General features: G+C 49.1%; 3 protein-coding genes across 3 annotated transcripts; 1 reads left to right on the top strand and 2 right to left on the bottom strand.

Annotated features, from left to right (window-relative positions):
• Positions 1 to 314: 314 nt before the first annotated feature.
• Positions 315 to 2,033, bottom strand: LOC128729282 (transferrin). Its single transcript, XM_053822949.1, has one exon. The coding sequence runs from the start codon at positions 2,014 to 2,016 to the stop codon at positions 403 to 405; it is 1,614 nt and encodes a 537-aa protein (XP_053678924.1). The 5' UTR covers positions 2,017 to 2,033; the 3' UTR covers positions 315 to 402.
• A 4,516-nt stretch (positions 2,034 to 6,549) lies between these two features.
• Positions 6,550 to 7,921, bottom strand: LOC128728703 (MICOS complex subunit mic25a). The gene is made up of 3 exons (XM_053822338.1): positions 7,725 to 7,921; positions 7,122 to 7,384; positions 6,550 to 7,044 (listed from the first exon to the last, which is right to left on the bottom strand). Exons 1-3 carry the CDS (start codon positions 7,846 to 7,848, stop codon positions 6,829 to 6,831), a joined length of 603 nt encoding a protein of 200 aa, XP_053678313.1. The 5' UTR covers positions 7,849 to 7,921; the 3' UTR covers positions 6,550 to 6,828.
• Positions 7,922 to 8,483: 562 nt separating this feature from the next.
• On the top strand, positions 8,484 to 15,141 carry LOC128728575 (anaphase-promoting complex subunit 1). Its single transcript, XM_053822204.1, has 5 exons — positions 8,484 to 8,507; positions 8,592 to 9,859; positions 9,924 to 14,054; positions 14,126 to 14,483; positions 14,572 to 15,141. The coding sequence occupies exons 1-5, from the start codon at positions 8,484 to 8,486 to the stop codon at positions 15,139 to 15,141; spliced, it is 6,351 nt and encodes a 2,116-aa protein (XP_053678179.1).
• Positions 15,142 to 15,501: the final 360 nt, after the last annotated feature.

The following is a 15,501-nucleotide window of genomic DNA, read 5'->3' as shown; positions in this document are numbered from 1 at the left end:
ACTACGTCAACATAGCATACAGACGGTGATCTTTGATTGACGAGACTATACCGTAACTTCTGGATTTGTAGACCGACACAATATCATCAGACACTATCAACCGTTCGCACCTGTTGGTACTTAAGAAGGAAGTCTAACGTGACGGCGCAATAAACGAAATCAATAAGTATGCCGAAGCCTGGTTGAGCGATGTGTTGCTTCACCTAATCAGTTGCAGCCAAGTGTGAAGTGCGGCTTTAGCCGATATTGAGTCCGAAATAGCATCATCACTGAGCTTCTTGTTTCTTTCGGCAAATAACAGCCACAGATTGGGTGCTGCTAACTATCGATTTATTTCAACTCAAGCTCAAATCACCAAATCAAACCGCACCTGCAACCGAATCAGTCACGCAAATTACCCGTTCACGACTGTTTGTTGATTGTCAGCCCAGTTCCGTCATCGTGGAACAGAAGATTTGATTGCTGTTCGCCATTCTGCAACCGGAACGGACCGAACAAGCGGAACACCTGCTCCTTCGATTTACCGCGTCCGAACGCATCCGAAATGCCGGTAAACGCGTGCACGATGCTGTCCTTCAACGCATCGTTTACGTCGTTGCGAACGTAGATGGCGGCACGATCTCCGTGATGTTCCGAATCTCCAAACGTTTCCCACATGACAGGCGTCAGAAGTACGCTTGGTTGTCGCAGTACTGTTGCGTCAGCATCTGAGCCATCACGGACTGCTGCAACACACGCGTCATCTCCTCGCAGAACACACTGCAGAGCCGGTCGAATGTCCCGAGAGTACGCGGCCTGGCGCAGTACCTCGCATTTCTGCCGTTCGGCTTCGGACGCCACGCATACTCGCAGCACGTTGCTGTAGCGCCCCTCGCGTTCGATCACTTCATCGTAGTGGGCACGTGCCAGGTAGTCTCGTGGGGCCACCGTCTCTGGTCGGTCAAATAGTGGTGCGTTGGCTTCGATCCCGAGGCGTTTGGCTGCTGCACGGTCTTCGTCAGACACCTTAGCGTCTGTCCAGAGACGGTGAAGACGCTGACCGAAAGCTTGCAGCTCACGAACGGCATCTCCGGAGAGGTCACCGTTGCCGAGCAACACCTGCCAAGGGCGTTGAGCCCACGAGCAAACCGGTGTTCCATCGGCAATCGGTCGAGTCGTGCCATCCTCACACAGATATGCGTAGTCAGCAGCTCGTGCGTCTGGATTAAGTGCTGGAGCGGCAGTACCACCGGGCGTTACTGGTAGACCGAAGTACTTCCGCACGAAGATGGTCTTGGTAAAGGCGACATCGCCACCATTCTCTACAAGACACCGAATCGCTCCACCATACCCAGCGTATTTGTCGTCCTTGGCGCACTGTTGCGGGTTAGAGCAACGTTGGCACAGGCTGGAATAGCGATCTTTCAGTAGGCTCTCAACTCCGGCATCGGTGGAGTACGTTCCCGGTAGACAGGATGCACTGAACAGCTCCGAGAGTCCTGCAAGCTCACGCTCTACCGGTGACAATGCGTCATCACCGACTGGCAGCTTCAAGATGCCAGCTCGCAAAAGCCGCGCGACAGGGATTTTGTAGCCCACGTTCCGACCGAAGCCGGTATGACACGAACGCTTGCCTCTCAGGTCCGCCAGACTGGTGAAGCCGTCAGCCACACGCACCAACATGATCCCCTCATACCGGAACGGAGCTGTAGGTTCTTCAGCCGAACGCACCTCACTAAAGACGACAAAATCCTGGTTGTTGAAGTGTGACGCCACGTACGCGTCTTCGGGATCCGCCAGCACGAAGTCCGCCTGACGATTCTGGACCTTACGCAGACAGTCGATGCGATCGATTCCGGCAACACACCCAATCGGCACCAGAGCGACAACCGTTAAACGGGTACAGTCGTCGAGAAGTTCCTTGGGAACGCACCACCGAAAGGCGGGTCCGTTCTGGTCCTGCACTCGTCCAGTTGGAACACCAGCAACACTGGCCACGACCACCAACACCAGGCCCAGACCTGCGAGTACTCCCATCTTGAAAAGGGGGAATATCTCCGGGGATGCTGTAGGTCAAAAATGCTCCTACAACAAATCTGTTTCGTGCTCTTACAGCTGATTACAGCTTTACTGGCGTCGCTTTCACAGACAAGCCCTTTTATAGTGCTTTCGCACGTTACATGCGTTGATAATGCTGGGTGCACTTTACTCGCTCATCTGTTCTATCTCGTTTCAGTGAAGTTCGAAGAGGTATGCCGGAGGGAGAACACAACTTGGGGAATACCAAACGTTCTCGAAAAATAATAAATCTTGAAGCATACATCCACCCTAGAAACAACATTCTTATCAAGCATGAAACGTACTCTAAAATATCTAATGGCAGTCAATTATCATCGCCCACAGAACAGACTCCATGTCTTAATGCATGTATTGACAAAATACACTAACAGATTAACAGCCACCCTGTATTATCTGGAAAAGATTAATGCTAGGGGGATTTTTCTATGCGAAACTGTGGTTTGATGTAAGTTTATTATCAGGCAGTTGAGCATCATCATTAGTTCCTTCATTCTATTGACTAGCTAAATAGTCCCAATCATATATATATATATATATATATATATATATATATATATATATATATATATATATATATATATATATATATATATATATATATATATATATATATATGTATATATATATATATATATATATATATATATATATATATATATATAAATATATATATATATATATATATATATATATATATATATATATATATATATATATATATATATATATATATATATATATATATATATAAATATATATCGTAATACAAGGCAGTGAAATGGCATGCCACTGGCACAATTACACGTCTACCCGGAGGCCACTTGTCGTTTGGAAGAGTTGCTACTTCATACGTTAACGTACGAATGATGGAAGTAGAATGATTTGTTCCGATATCGAATGATCAATGCATAATTCAAGATGCGAGGAGAATGTGAAATTTTTACGTACAGAGCACAGGAAAAGAAAAAAAACAGACATCGCTGAACATTATTACTTTTGTTATCAAACAGCTCATACAGAAACTATAGACATAAACAACATATTATTAATTCGATGTACAGGATTGTTTAACATGTCATCTTAGAATAGTTAAACATTGGTATTCATTACAAAGGAGCTGGATGAGCTGAGAATCAATGGTCCCTTTTGAATGATTAAATTTCGATTGATAATAAAAATGGTGAGTTGGTATATAAAATCTAATCTAATCTGTCTAATCTTTCCAATAGTTATGGTGTTATAAAATTTGATTTTTCCATTATTTTCCAAAAGAGCACTTATTAAATTTAACAATGTTTGCCTAACAATGTAAATTGAACAATACTCTAAGAAAAAATATTTTTCTTGTGTTTGTACTGATTTGGAGTTCTTTCCCTACCTACAGCGAGTTACTAAAATCTGACACAAACCATATTCTCACTGGCCAGTTTCCGACAATGTAAGTATGTGAATTTGAATGAAAGAAAGAATATAAATTGTTCAATGAGTACAATAAACATGTCAAGTGTGTTACTTGTTGCAAATTTGCATTACAATGACGATTCGAAATTCAAGCTTTTATGCAACTTCAATGAATTCTGCTGACCAATTATCTGCTGTAGCGCTTGATTTGCCTAGAGAAATATAATGTATTTCCATTCATTTCCTCGTCATTGCTCGTTTAGTATATTTTCACTTTTAATTATAATGCTATTTGAGATCACTTGCATTCAATGTATAAGTGTATTACTTATATAAGAAATTTTTAAATCAAAGTCACATTTACTCCGTTACCTTCTAAAAAGAGTGAAAATACTTTATACTAATGCAGTATTGTTAAAAATAATTTTCCTGAAAACTAGGTCTAAAACCACATCTTTCTTCTAGGATATTACTACTACCACCCTGAGTTGCCGCACGGCTTTGTTGTCTGTGAGATTTGCGTACATGTTCCTAAGATTTGCGTAAAACATGTTCTCCGTGAGGACTATACATCCGTTCCTTCCCACTGCCGACTGACGCATGCATTCAAATTCGACAAAGCTGATTTATACGTACCCTCAGTAGAAGAAGCTTTCGCCAGCGGTTGCACGACTTTGCACCTTTCACTATCTGTCGTATTGTACAGCGACGGTGCCACAACCCTATTAGTGGAACCCACAGCTGTTATCTTCCTGTAGTAGCCTTTACGAATACTAAGCAGTTCTGCTGCGTGATCATCTATATACACCGCCCCTGCGTAGTTAGGCATGCAAAGCTGCATGGATGTAGAAAAGTAATGCCGTATCGTTTCCAATAGATTTGCAAACTGGCGGGACATTGTTCCCATCACCGCTTGTTGCTCCAGTGCAGGCTGCTTCAAATTACCAAGCCCTGCATGGTTCAGTCCGCTGACAGCTTGCTTCTCTTCCGCAACCATCTGCACCGTTTTGTGGCCTGGTGCTGCCTGTAAGTGGCGCTGCATGCGACGGCCTAGGTATGTTTTTCCGCACGTCGCGCAGATGTGTTGGTCCGATATTTTCCGCTTCCGTTTGTTCAGATTCGCATTGCAGGGTGTGGTTATGCTCTTTGCGTGCTCGGCAGCTGCCGTCGCAGTCTGTGCAGCTTGGGCTGCTACGGTGGTGATGTATTGACGCGATGCCTCCGACAATGAACATTGGCGGTCTTTATTTGGCTTCGAGACGCGCCCAGAGCGCGTTTTTACGATAGAACATTTACCCTCGGGATGCTGCAGTGTTTGAAAATGCAGCTTACCAACTGGCTTTCGTTTGTTCGGATCGGTGGTCCCTAATGGCGCTGTTTCCAGTTCTTCTAAAGAGACAACTGAGTACACTATCATTTTTTCGTGCTCATTCCTGCAAATAGAAGAGTTGTATAACCAAAATCTCTTGGCAACACATTATTTTAACTCACAATTCCGGCAATGATTCTGGCAATGAAGCTGCGCCATATGAACTAGTTGGAACATTTGTCTCATCGTCCTGCTCAACGGGATCCTCCGGATGAAAAATCACCTCTCTGTAAAGAACGATTGATTCCACGCTGTCGTCATCGTCACTCAAATACGTTTTTTCTGGTTGACACCCTGAGTTTGTACCGGTAGCAAACCTTCATGGTAAAACAAAGCATTTAGTAAAAAAAAACTATTCTATTTCTAAGTCATTCACTCACATGTTTTGTGGGATTTCGTCTGGAACAAAATCGGTCAGCTCGTGCAAATGCCATCCTTCCGGTTCCCAGATCGGTTTGGTAGCGACCGGAAGCTGAATGTCCACCTGCTGCCCGTAGTTTACAGTATCAATCTTCGTCGATGTATCCAATGTAGGTTGGATAGTAAACGATAATGTTCCTTGCCATTCGTGAGGCGGAATGGAGTTATCCAATAGTGCAATATCCCGCAAAATATCGTCGAGCTCGCCGGCATTCGACACGACGTTTGAATTGTCCGCAATACTCATCGCTTTCCACCATCAGTTTACAGATCGGCAATTATTGAGTGCAGAATATGGCTTGATAATTCTGCCGGTAAGCTATTTGAATTTCACTTTGTAATCTTGATCAGAATTTCACAAATATATGTTGATAAAGTTATAAATGCACGTCAGCTATTAGACAAACGTTACGATAAAGACTTCACATTCCGCTCGGCAAGGGCTGGATAGTGTGTAGATTAAATTGAATTATGCCTTAAGATAATTCTGTTTCATCGCTGTTGACAACTTTAATATTCAACTGACATTTCTTAACTTCAACTTTTATTCGTCATGACATTTCGTGCTTTGTTTTGCGTTTGTTTCAGCAACTGCAAAATAAAATAAGGTTACACATGGCGATGAGCTTATGCTGAGATTGGAAATATTACCATATGATTCTAAATCGTAAACCCTAGATAGAAGTGGTTAAGCTTTGATAATATTTAATATAGCAATTAGAATAAATAGTAGATGATGGCGAAGAAGAAAAATATCAATTTGACTCACATTCAATTTTCAAACTCAACATCAATTTCACTAAACTGTAAAGTTGTTACCAAAAATAAGTCTTTTAACATATGTCATCCCTCATCTAAATTTTATTTTATAAAACCGAGATATCTAGAAATTCCCTCGCGAAGAACAATAAGATTTGACACCCTTGGACATATTCAAATGTTCCCGTATTTTTTATCCGAAAAAACAAAATTATGTTGCTCCGTTGAAAACATTCTCCGTTATTTAATATTGCAAACATTTCCGTTTCATTAATGGTATCGCCGCACATATATAGATAATATATGATGAATAGACTATAAATCGTTATATTTAAATGTAATCGGTACATATATATGTATATATATATATATATATATATATATATATATATATATATATATATATATATATATATATATATATATATATATATATATATATATATCTTTTCATATCATGTTGAAAGGTATTCTTGAGTAAATCAAACTAGCATCTTGGATAATCTACAAGCAAATAGTGACACCACTTTTTAATCGTTTGAATCTGGGTTTTATATTTACAAACGAATAAGTTCGATATTTTACTCTCTAGGCAGACATTTGGGAACCACAACTAGAGTGCTACAGGTCAAGGCTCGCCTCCACCGGACAACACAGAAGCGGCATAAAAACATCGTTGGAAAATCTTAATTGCGATTCATTGCGGATATTGCGACCTCACTTTATTCTCCAGAACAGAGCTAAGAGAAAAGAAAGATCTGTGCTCCGATCTGCTTACGGGTTGCCTCCTGCACGCACAACGACCAGTCACAAGAGGGTGATTATTTTTTCTGGTTCTCGCCTGTCATACGCTGCTGGAGCAACTGGATACGATGCAGATTGACGCAATCGGCGAACTGTTGCACATCTTCCGCACATCGCAGCGTTTCCTGTGGGTGCTTCCGGTAGCACGCAATTACCTTTGCCTTTAGGTCCTGGCAAGGAGGCAGCTGCTGCTGGACGGCGGAGGTGGCGAATCGTTTCTTCACGTCGGCAACCTGTGAATCGGTGTGCGTTTTCGTTACAGTGAAGCTAAGAAAAATAACCACCCGACAAAAAAAGCCCACGGACTTACCGCATCGCTGTATTCCTTCTCCATCACCTGGTTGGTTTGGGCCAAGTTCGCCTCGAGTGCCTTCAGCCGCTGGGTCCAGTATACGTCATTCTCTCGCAGCTCGCGTTCTTTCTCCTGACGCACCTGCATCGAGGTGAAGGGTAGCTCATCCTGGTACATTACGGACGGCGGCACCGGCGGGTTGGGATACGAGCTAGGGCCGGAACCGGTGCTGCTGGGCACGTTGCTGTTGGCTCCACCGGACTGCTGGGAATCGGTGCGACCTGGTTGATTGGTGTGCGGAAAATTGAGGTTTACTCTTATTTATGACGCACGACGATGCACCAACGGTGACATATTGACTTCGCTTGAGCGTGCAATTTCGCTTGATGCTTATTGCATAATCAATATTTTTTTAATAAAGCACACCCAATGAAGCAATGAACGCTTGGTTCGTGCATTCGAGAAGGCTGTGCCGCACAGAGGCCTAATTCAACTAGCATCACTAAAGGCCGGTATGTGGCCCATTATTGACCGATATAAAGTGGGCTTTCTCACACCGAGCATTAGCACCAGCCGCACGGGATTTTGGTGCATCGGTGGCGGAGATAAAATCCTACTCACCTTGTGCCTTAGACGGTAGGCCACTCTTGAGCCGCTGCACCACATCGTCCGATATGTCGATGAGACCGGCAGGTGAGTCGTTATTCACGACCAGCGTCCTCGGGTTGCTAGATGCGGCCCCCATCGTACGGACCCCCAGTTAGCGAAATTGCGTTTGGTTCACTTCTTGGTTTCGATTTTGCGGTTCGTTTTCAATGTTTTTTTGTTCCCTACTGACACAAGATTTCGACATTTCTTTTTTTGTACGGCTGACAGCTGCCTTTGATATTTCTGACATCCGGATGGGGTGCATATAGTAAAGGTGTGCGCGTCATTGGAGCCGTTATGCGGTACAAAAAATATGGTATAGTGGAATTAAAAATCTATGAGGACTTCTGCTTGCAGCAAAACCATTACGATTTACTTAACATCAAAACCGGAACACTTTACAACCAGGTTGCTGTAGCACGCTGTCAGTTAGGTTCAAACTGACAAGACATTTATAACGCGCCCAACATCAAGGCTAACTGGACAGTTCTTTACTTGTGTTATTAACTTGTGTTATCCGAACGATATTTATTGTGCGTCTATCCCAACAATTATCACTACCAATATCGCCGAATTCCGGCTCCACTCCAATTTATCAATACTCTATCAACGACGCGTGCAAGCGAAGCGTTTTTCTGCGAATCAAAGCCGTTGCGTTGAGTTTTGTTATGTTTCCACCGTCGTCATCGCCGGTTCGATAAGTTCGCAAATCTGGATGATAAAAGGGAAATCATGATTACCGCCACGGAACCGCGGGTAAGTAACTGACCCCACCGAATAATGCAAGTTTGCACTTACCCTGTGTCTGCGTTTTTGGTTTGTTTTCCATCGCACGGATAGGAATTTATTCCACGAGGCCGTCAGGTGGCGGGCCACCATCCAGGACCGGCTGTTTTTCAAGAGCAGCCGTATTCCAGCTACCCGGCAGACTTTGTGCTGCTGCAGCGCATGCAGAATGTGAACATTTCGCTCAACGACGAAGATCCGGTTGAGTTCTACCGCCTGCGCGAAGTGCCGATCGAGCAGGATGACGCCAAACCGGCTCAACAGCAAACCGGACCGGCTCATCTGGCCATGCCGTACATCTGCACCGAGGAGGAGCTGTACGTGCGAGGCCGTTCGGCCGTTTGGACACGCAGCACCAGCGAACACTGTACGCTTCCACACATCTCGTTTACCAGCGATAGTCCCATCAAGTTCGCTTTCTTCGGTCCGCGTCAGTTTAACGTACCGGACACGTTGCCGCCCGGCACACTTGAGGCCAACCGCACCACCGTGTGTCTGATGGATAAGGATACGCTGCACGTGTACTGTGAGGGAGGCGAGACGTACAAGGCGACAATTCAGTGTCCGGTTTCGGCCGTGTGGATTGTACCGGATGGTATCGTGCTTGAGCGGGAATCCCTGCAACCGCAAGGAACGTCAACCGTGCAGGAACGAATGCCGCGCCTTTTCACGCTAACGTTCCCGCTAGACGATATGAAGCCGGTACTACTGGCCGCCGGCGCTAGCGTTAGCTACCTAGACGATCCGGAGTGCCACGTGGTGTTTACGAGCGAACAGCTCGCGCTAGTGCTGCTGTACTCCGACCTATACGGGAAGCATTTCATCTGTCGATACCGGCGTGTCACGAAGGAAGAACTACAGGTGGTGAACAACATGCAGGAGTCCACTGGCGGAGAGCAAACCGATGCGAGCTGTAACACCGCGAATGAGAGCGTGTTTGCGTCGGCCAATTTGGGCGAGCATTCCGCGACGAAACCGACCATCCGCACGGGCTTGTCCTCCGCAAGCTTGCAGTCGGTTGGGGCGCATTCCGAGCGGCCAAATCTGGCCAGCGCAAATTCGTCGATCAACTTGGGTCGGTTTGGGGTCGCCGGTGCACCCCAGTCGCTGCTGTCCCCGTTCCAAGCGGGGTCGTATTCGTTTAGCGAGCATTCGTCGCGGTTAGGCGAGGATGTGACGTTTGGGATGGACCGGAACGCTACCACCGAGCAGCTGGATCCACGTGGTTTCGTAATCGAACCCGAGTACACGCTCCAGCACGTGTGGACAGATGAAGGACGAACCGCTACCGGACCCGGTGGTGTCCCGATTCAGTTGTGGAGGTAAGCAACTGCCTCAATCCGACGATCATCGGCTTAACTCTCACATCCGCTTTCTTTCTTGTAGTGCGGCAAACGGCGAGAAAGCATCGGAAGGGTTTCTCCACACGGATCTGGTGGGTAACAATTACCTCTGCTATCTGCAACCACGTGCCGCCCGGCTTACCCTCGTACAGTATGACGCGGAAAGTCTTGAAATTCATACCACACGCACCGTACCGGCTCGATCGGCCGTTTCACTGGAGCGCCTTAACATGATCGTGTTGCTAGACCTTCACGGGAAGCTTGTTCTCTACAGTGGCCCAACGGCTGTGGGCAAGCTACATCTAACTGGATTGCCAACTGCTGGTCTCCAGATGCCCGCCACGTTGCAATCGCAGTCGGTCAATTCCGGTCGCCTCGCAACCGGTACACCCAGCGCGAAAACATCGTCACCGATGGTTGGTGCAACGGTGGGTGAGGCGCTTCCACGCCGCAGCACATTACTCCCACACGTGTCCGCTGGGGATGGTAAGCTGGAGGAACAGCTGCATCAGCTCTCACCTGTCCGGCCACTATCAAGCGGATCAGTCGGATTTTCACCGCACAACACGACCCTCGACCACAGCCCGATCGTGAAGCTGCGTGATGCTACCGGTTCCCGGTTTACGCTGGTGCTTGCTAACGAGCGGATGTTCCGTTTAGCGCTTGCTCCAGTTGCTGAGTCACGGCTTTTGCGTTGCTGCCTCACCGCACTGTTGCAGGTGGTTCCGGGTACGGTTGCGCATGAGTTTATCATCCGCTGGTACGGTACACGCAACGTGCCAGGTACGCAGGCTGGTTTTAGCGCACAACAGGAGTGGGTTCTCTTTCGTCCGCTATTTTTTGCGGCGTTAGGAAGGCCAGTTGGACCGCCTGATCTATATAACTGCCAGTCGACGGGTTCGAGCGTTTCCGGTCCCGCCGGGGTTAGTTGTGCCGGTGGTGAGGAACCAAAAAAACGCCGGCGTGCTGAAGATTCCAGTGGCGAAAGCATCGACTGGGAGTATTTGCTGCATCACACCGAGATGACTGATGTGACTGGAATGACATTTACAATTGACTTCGCAAGAACCGTGACTAATGGACCGCACTACCAGAACCGGGATCCTCACAGCCTGTTCCCATTTATCCTGGAGTTGATGCAGATATTCCATCTGCTGTATGAAGACTGCAAGCTAGATACGACTCGTGCCGAGGAGCAATGCCTTCTAGCCGACATCCTGCTGTGTCTCGCCATCGACACTCGGTTGAAATCCTACCAGCTGCACTATCTGACCGACTTCCCTGAGCTAACCGACCGTTACCAAGCACACAAACGCTGTATCATTACGGATACGGCCCTTCTCGAACGGCTGGCGCAAGTACCGGATCCCCCACACGTGTTTCGCTTCATCGAACGCATGCTAAACGGATTCGACGTAAAAGCGCCCTTTCCAAATCGAAGCGGCATCAATGAGCGAACTACCGACATGTTAACACTTGTGGCGCTTCTCTACCGTGTGGAGTCGGCCCGTGGATGGGTCCAGAAGCGGCTTGTGGACGTGCTGACGCAGAAATTCTTCGATGAGCAGAGTACGCGCAGCCTCTGTTTGCGACCATCCGAATCCTCGAAGCTGCATGATGTGACGGCTGATACCCTGTTGGCGTTCCTTGTCGAGCGTGGCTACACGCGGAAACACCTTGAACGCCTTCCGATCGGCATGCGGTTCGTGATGATGCAGTGTCTCGAAGGTTACCGGGCGTTTCTGATTCACGGACAACGTGCGGCGTACTACGAGCTGTTAATGCGACCGGAACTGCACGCACATGGGCGGAGTAGTGGCCTCAAGCGGTGGATGCCGAATGGTGGTACCAATACGAGCCCGGAATTGTCACCAACGGTCAAGCTAATGCCACAGTATGGTCCCATCATGCAATGGCAGCACGAGATGAGCGACATCGAGGTACGGAGCGCAACCGGAACCGGTGTTGGTGGTGGTACCGGTGCTGGAGGTACTGCCGCAGGTGGTGGAACCGGTGGGACTGGCACTGGTGGGACGAACACGCAAAAAGACGGCCTCCTGCGGCAGGAGAGCGAACCCGGGATGAGTGGGCTCGACGAGGAAGTCCTTGAATTGCTGTTCCCCGACGACAAGCGGATTGAGGACGTGCGCGGATTCTTGAACAGCTCCCAGCGTTTGCTGATTAGCGTACCCCAACCATCCAACATGGCCGACCATGACTTCCAGGAAGAGCAGGAGCGCCGTTTGTACGCGCTCTGTCTCCGCGCGATGGCACTTCCGGTTGGTCGCGGAATGTTCACCGTCAGCTCGAGCCGGCCAATTGCGACACAAACCGTGCCGATGCCACTGCTTTGTCTCGGCGGACGTGACACGATCCGTGGCGCAACCGTCGAATTCCTGCAGACTGAAATTCCCGCCAACTTCTGGCTGTGGCCGTCGTTTCACAATGGCGTCGCGGCTGGGTTGCGCATCTGTCCGGACACACTCTGGCTCACGTCGTCCTGGATCACGCACAATCGGAAGGGTGGTGGGGAGCGTAATAGTCACTTTCTCGTGGTCCAACATGATGGGTCTACCGAGCATGGTGGATTTTTGATGGCCCTCGGACTCAGCGGACACCTGCGGAAGCTGTCACTCTACAGCACGTTCGATTACATGGTCCGTTCGGAAGAGATGGTGCGGCTTGGGTTGTTACTCGGGTTGTCCGCGGCGTACCGTGGCACCTCGGATCTTCTCATGACGCGGTTACTTGCGGTACACGTGGAAGCGTTACTCCCACCGACCGCGGTGGAGCTGGATGTGACACAAAACCTGCAAGTTGCCGCCCTGCTGGGTGTCGGATTGGTGTACCTGCGTACCGGCAAGCGACATATGGCCGAGGTACTACTGCAGGAGATTGGCCGCCCACCGGGACCTGAGATGGAGAACTACGTCGAGCGGGAATCGTACGCACTGACCGCGGGTTTGGCGCTTGGATTAGTCACGCTGGGCATGGGCGAGGAACTCTCCGCGTTGCATGATCTCGCCCTACCGGATACGCTCTATTACTACATGAACGGTGGCTTCCGGCGTTCGAATGCTGGCTCGCAGAAGGAAAAGTACCGCTTACCCTCGTTCCAGATCAAGGAAGGTGGCAACGTGAACGTGGACGTGACAGCACCCGGTGCCACGCTCGCCCTTGGGCTGATGTTCTTTGCCACCGGCAACGAAGCGATCTCGCGCTGGCTCGAGCCCCCAACCACCAACTATAGCCTCGGCTTCGTACGTCCAGATCTCCTGCTGCTGCGTACCATCTCACGCAATCTCATCCAATGGAACGCGATCGAGCCCACCCGGGCCTGGCTGGAGGAGCAAGTACCCCCAATGTTGCGTTGTGCGGCCACCGACAAGCCCTCCGGCGAGGCAGAAGAAACCATGCACTGGCCACGTGGTGCACCTACAACCACCGAGCGGCAACTCTACGGTCAAGCCTACTGCAGCCTCGTGTGCGGAAGTGCGGTCGCGATCGGGCTCCGGTACGCCGGAACAGCCGATCAGGATGCGGCCGACACGCTCGAATACTACCTGCACTACTTCATCGAGCAGGGTGCGAGTCTGTTAGAGGAATCACGAGCCTCGTCCACGCTCGTGGTGCGTCTTGCCGGTTGCCAGGCGATCGAGAACTGCACCATGATGGTGTTGCTTGCGTTATCTCTCGTCCTTGCCGGCACCGGCAGTCTGCGGGTGTTGCGAGCCGTACGATTATTGCGCGCACGTATCACTCTGCCGCACGTTACGTATGGTTCGCAGATGGCCATCCACATGGCGCTTGGGTTTGTGTTTCTTGGTGCCGGTCGGTACACGCTGTCCCGTACACCAACGGCCATCGCTGCCCTGCTGTGTTCCATCTTCCCGAAGTTTCCCACCTACAGCAACGACAACCGGTATCACCTGCAAGCGTTCCGGCATCTGTACGTGCTCGCCATTGAGCCACGGATCTTTCTGCCACGCAACATCGACACCGGTCACTTGTGTTTGTGCCGGGTGCGGTTTGCCATGCGCCACCGGAAGGAGCCACCGGTGGAGCAGTTCGCTCCCTGTCTGCTGCCCGAGCTGGACACGCTCGAGTGGGTTGAGGTGTGCGATGAGAGCTTCTGGCACTTCCGTTTCGATCATTCCAACTGGGAGATCCTCGAGTACGTATCGTTGAGCCTAGCGTCGTGTTCGATTGATCGTGTTTAACTCATGTTTGCTCACTCACTTGCAGGACACTCTTGAAGCGGTGTGGGCGCGTGGATGTGAAGCAACATATCGGCCGGTTGTCGCATCAGGAAGATCCCTCCCGGCTCATCATGAGCCAGATATTGTCGATCGCCACCCAGGACCATCCTCAGTGGCACATCGTCGCGGATGATTTGCTGCAGCTGGAGGGCCAACAGGCGGTTATAAACACCACGCGGAAGCTGCTTATGCCGCCGGACACGCATTCCCTCCGGTGCCAAGTGGACCCGTTCGGATTGTCCGAGAACGAGGAGGTGCTAATCGAAGTCAGCACCCTTCCCGTGGCGGACTGCGTGATGAATGACCATCTTCACGCGCTGCCGTTCTACCTCGATCTCTTAAAGGTTTGGTTTACGGTGTCCTTGCTCCCTGTACCCGTCTTTCGAACGCTTGCTCTATCGTCTTGTGCTTCTTTTTTTTTGCTATCTCCAGATACTGTTGCACGTTTGTTTGGAAGATTACCCCATACCCTTGACCACTACCTGGCAACTGCGGTTGCTGCAGGTGGTTCTTGGCAAGCGGCATCGACCACACGCCCGACCCGATTCCCGGCCGCTGCTCGCCATCATCCCGTTTCAATCGCTAGTGCAGCGCATCGTGCATAATCTCGACAAGCTGCGTTTCCGCTACGAAATTCTTCTGCGGCGATATCTGGGCGCGGATATGGCCCCAAACGACGAGTTGTCGCTGGTCGAGCAGCTGACTATGCTGTGTTTCCGCGGTAACCAGCAGAACCAAGCTGATCCGTCCCATGACCCGTTGGAACTAGCTGAGCTGATGCAGCTGATCGTGGTGTACGATCTGCCGTACTTTCTGATCCCGAGAGGCACGTGGAATCTGTGGGATATGGGATGGACAAATGACGAGCTTCGTATGCTGATTTTGAATAGGTATCCGGACATGATGCCGCTCACGGTGGAGTACATTATCGAACTTATCCAGGCGCACTATCATGACGAGATCACCGATGTGCCGTTCCCGATACTTTACCTTCATCGATAATCGACGTTCCATTTACGGGGAAATATTCGATGTGCCCTATGCATGACAAGCTCTCTTTTCGTTCCTTCTTATTGTTGTTTTTGATCTTGATACTGTAGCTGAAAAAAGCCCCCAAATAAGAGCGGCCCTCTAAATTAGTGCGTGAACCGGAAAGAGTGGCCCCGCAAGCGGTATTGATGATTTCACGTCGAACATTCATTCCAAACCGTATATTACCTCGAAGGAGTTATTAACCGTAGCAAAAACCATCGCTCTGTTCAAGCGCAAGCCTGGCGAAATAAACAAAAAAATGGCCAAACGAACCATCTTCATCGCGTTAATGTCTGTTCTGAACATGCTAAGACTTGCCGCTCAGCATGT

This window comes from Anopheles nili, chromosome X (assembly GCF_943737925.1).
Source record: "Anopheles nili chromosome X, idAnoNiliSN_F5_01, whole genome shotgun sequence".
Taxonomy (NCBI): domain Eukaryota; kingdom Metazoa; phylum Arthropoda; class Insecta; order Diptera; family Culicidae; genus Anopheles; species Anopheles nili.
This window is presented reverse-complemented; position numbering and strand designations above follow the sequence as displayed.

Excerpts from the sequence above, each read along its gene's own strand:
- LOC128728703 (XM_053822338.1), bottom strand. The coding sequence starts at position 7,848 with ATGGGGGCCGCATCTAGCAACCCGAGGACGCTGGTCGTGAATAACGAC. Across the intron at positions 7,385-7,724 it reads CCTACCGTCTAAGGCACAAG|GTCGCACCGATTCCCAGCAG; the intron begins GTGAGTAGGATT and ends CCAATCAACCAG. Across the intron at positions 7,045-7,121 it reads AGAAGGAATACAGCGATGCG|GTTGCCGACGTGAAGAAACG; the intron begins GTAAGTCCGTGG and ends ACCGATTCACAG.
- LOC128728575 (XM_053822204.1), top strand. The coding sequence starts at position 8,484 with ATGATTACCGCCACGGAACCGCGG. Across the intron at positions 8,508-8,591 it reads TTACCGCCACGGAACCGCGG|GAATTTATTCCACGAGGCCG; the intron begins GTAAGTAACTGA and ends TCGCACGGATAG. Across the intron at positions 14,055-14,125 it reads TCCAACTGGGAGATCCTCGA|GACACTCTTGAAGCGGTGTG; the intron begins GTACGTATCGTT and ends ACTCACTTGCAG.
- LOC128729282 (XM_053822949.1), bottom strand. The coding sequence starts at position 2,016 with ATGGGAGTACTCGCAGGTCTGGGCCTGGTGTTGGTGGTCGTGGCCAGT.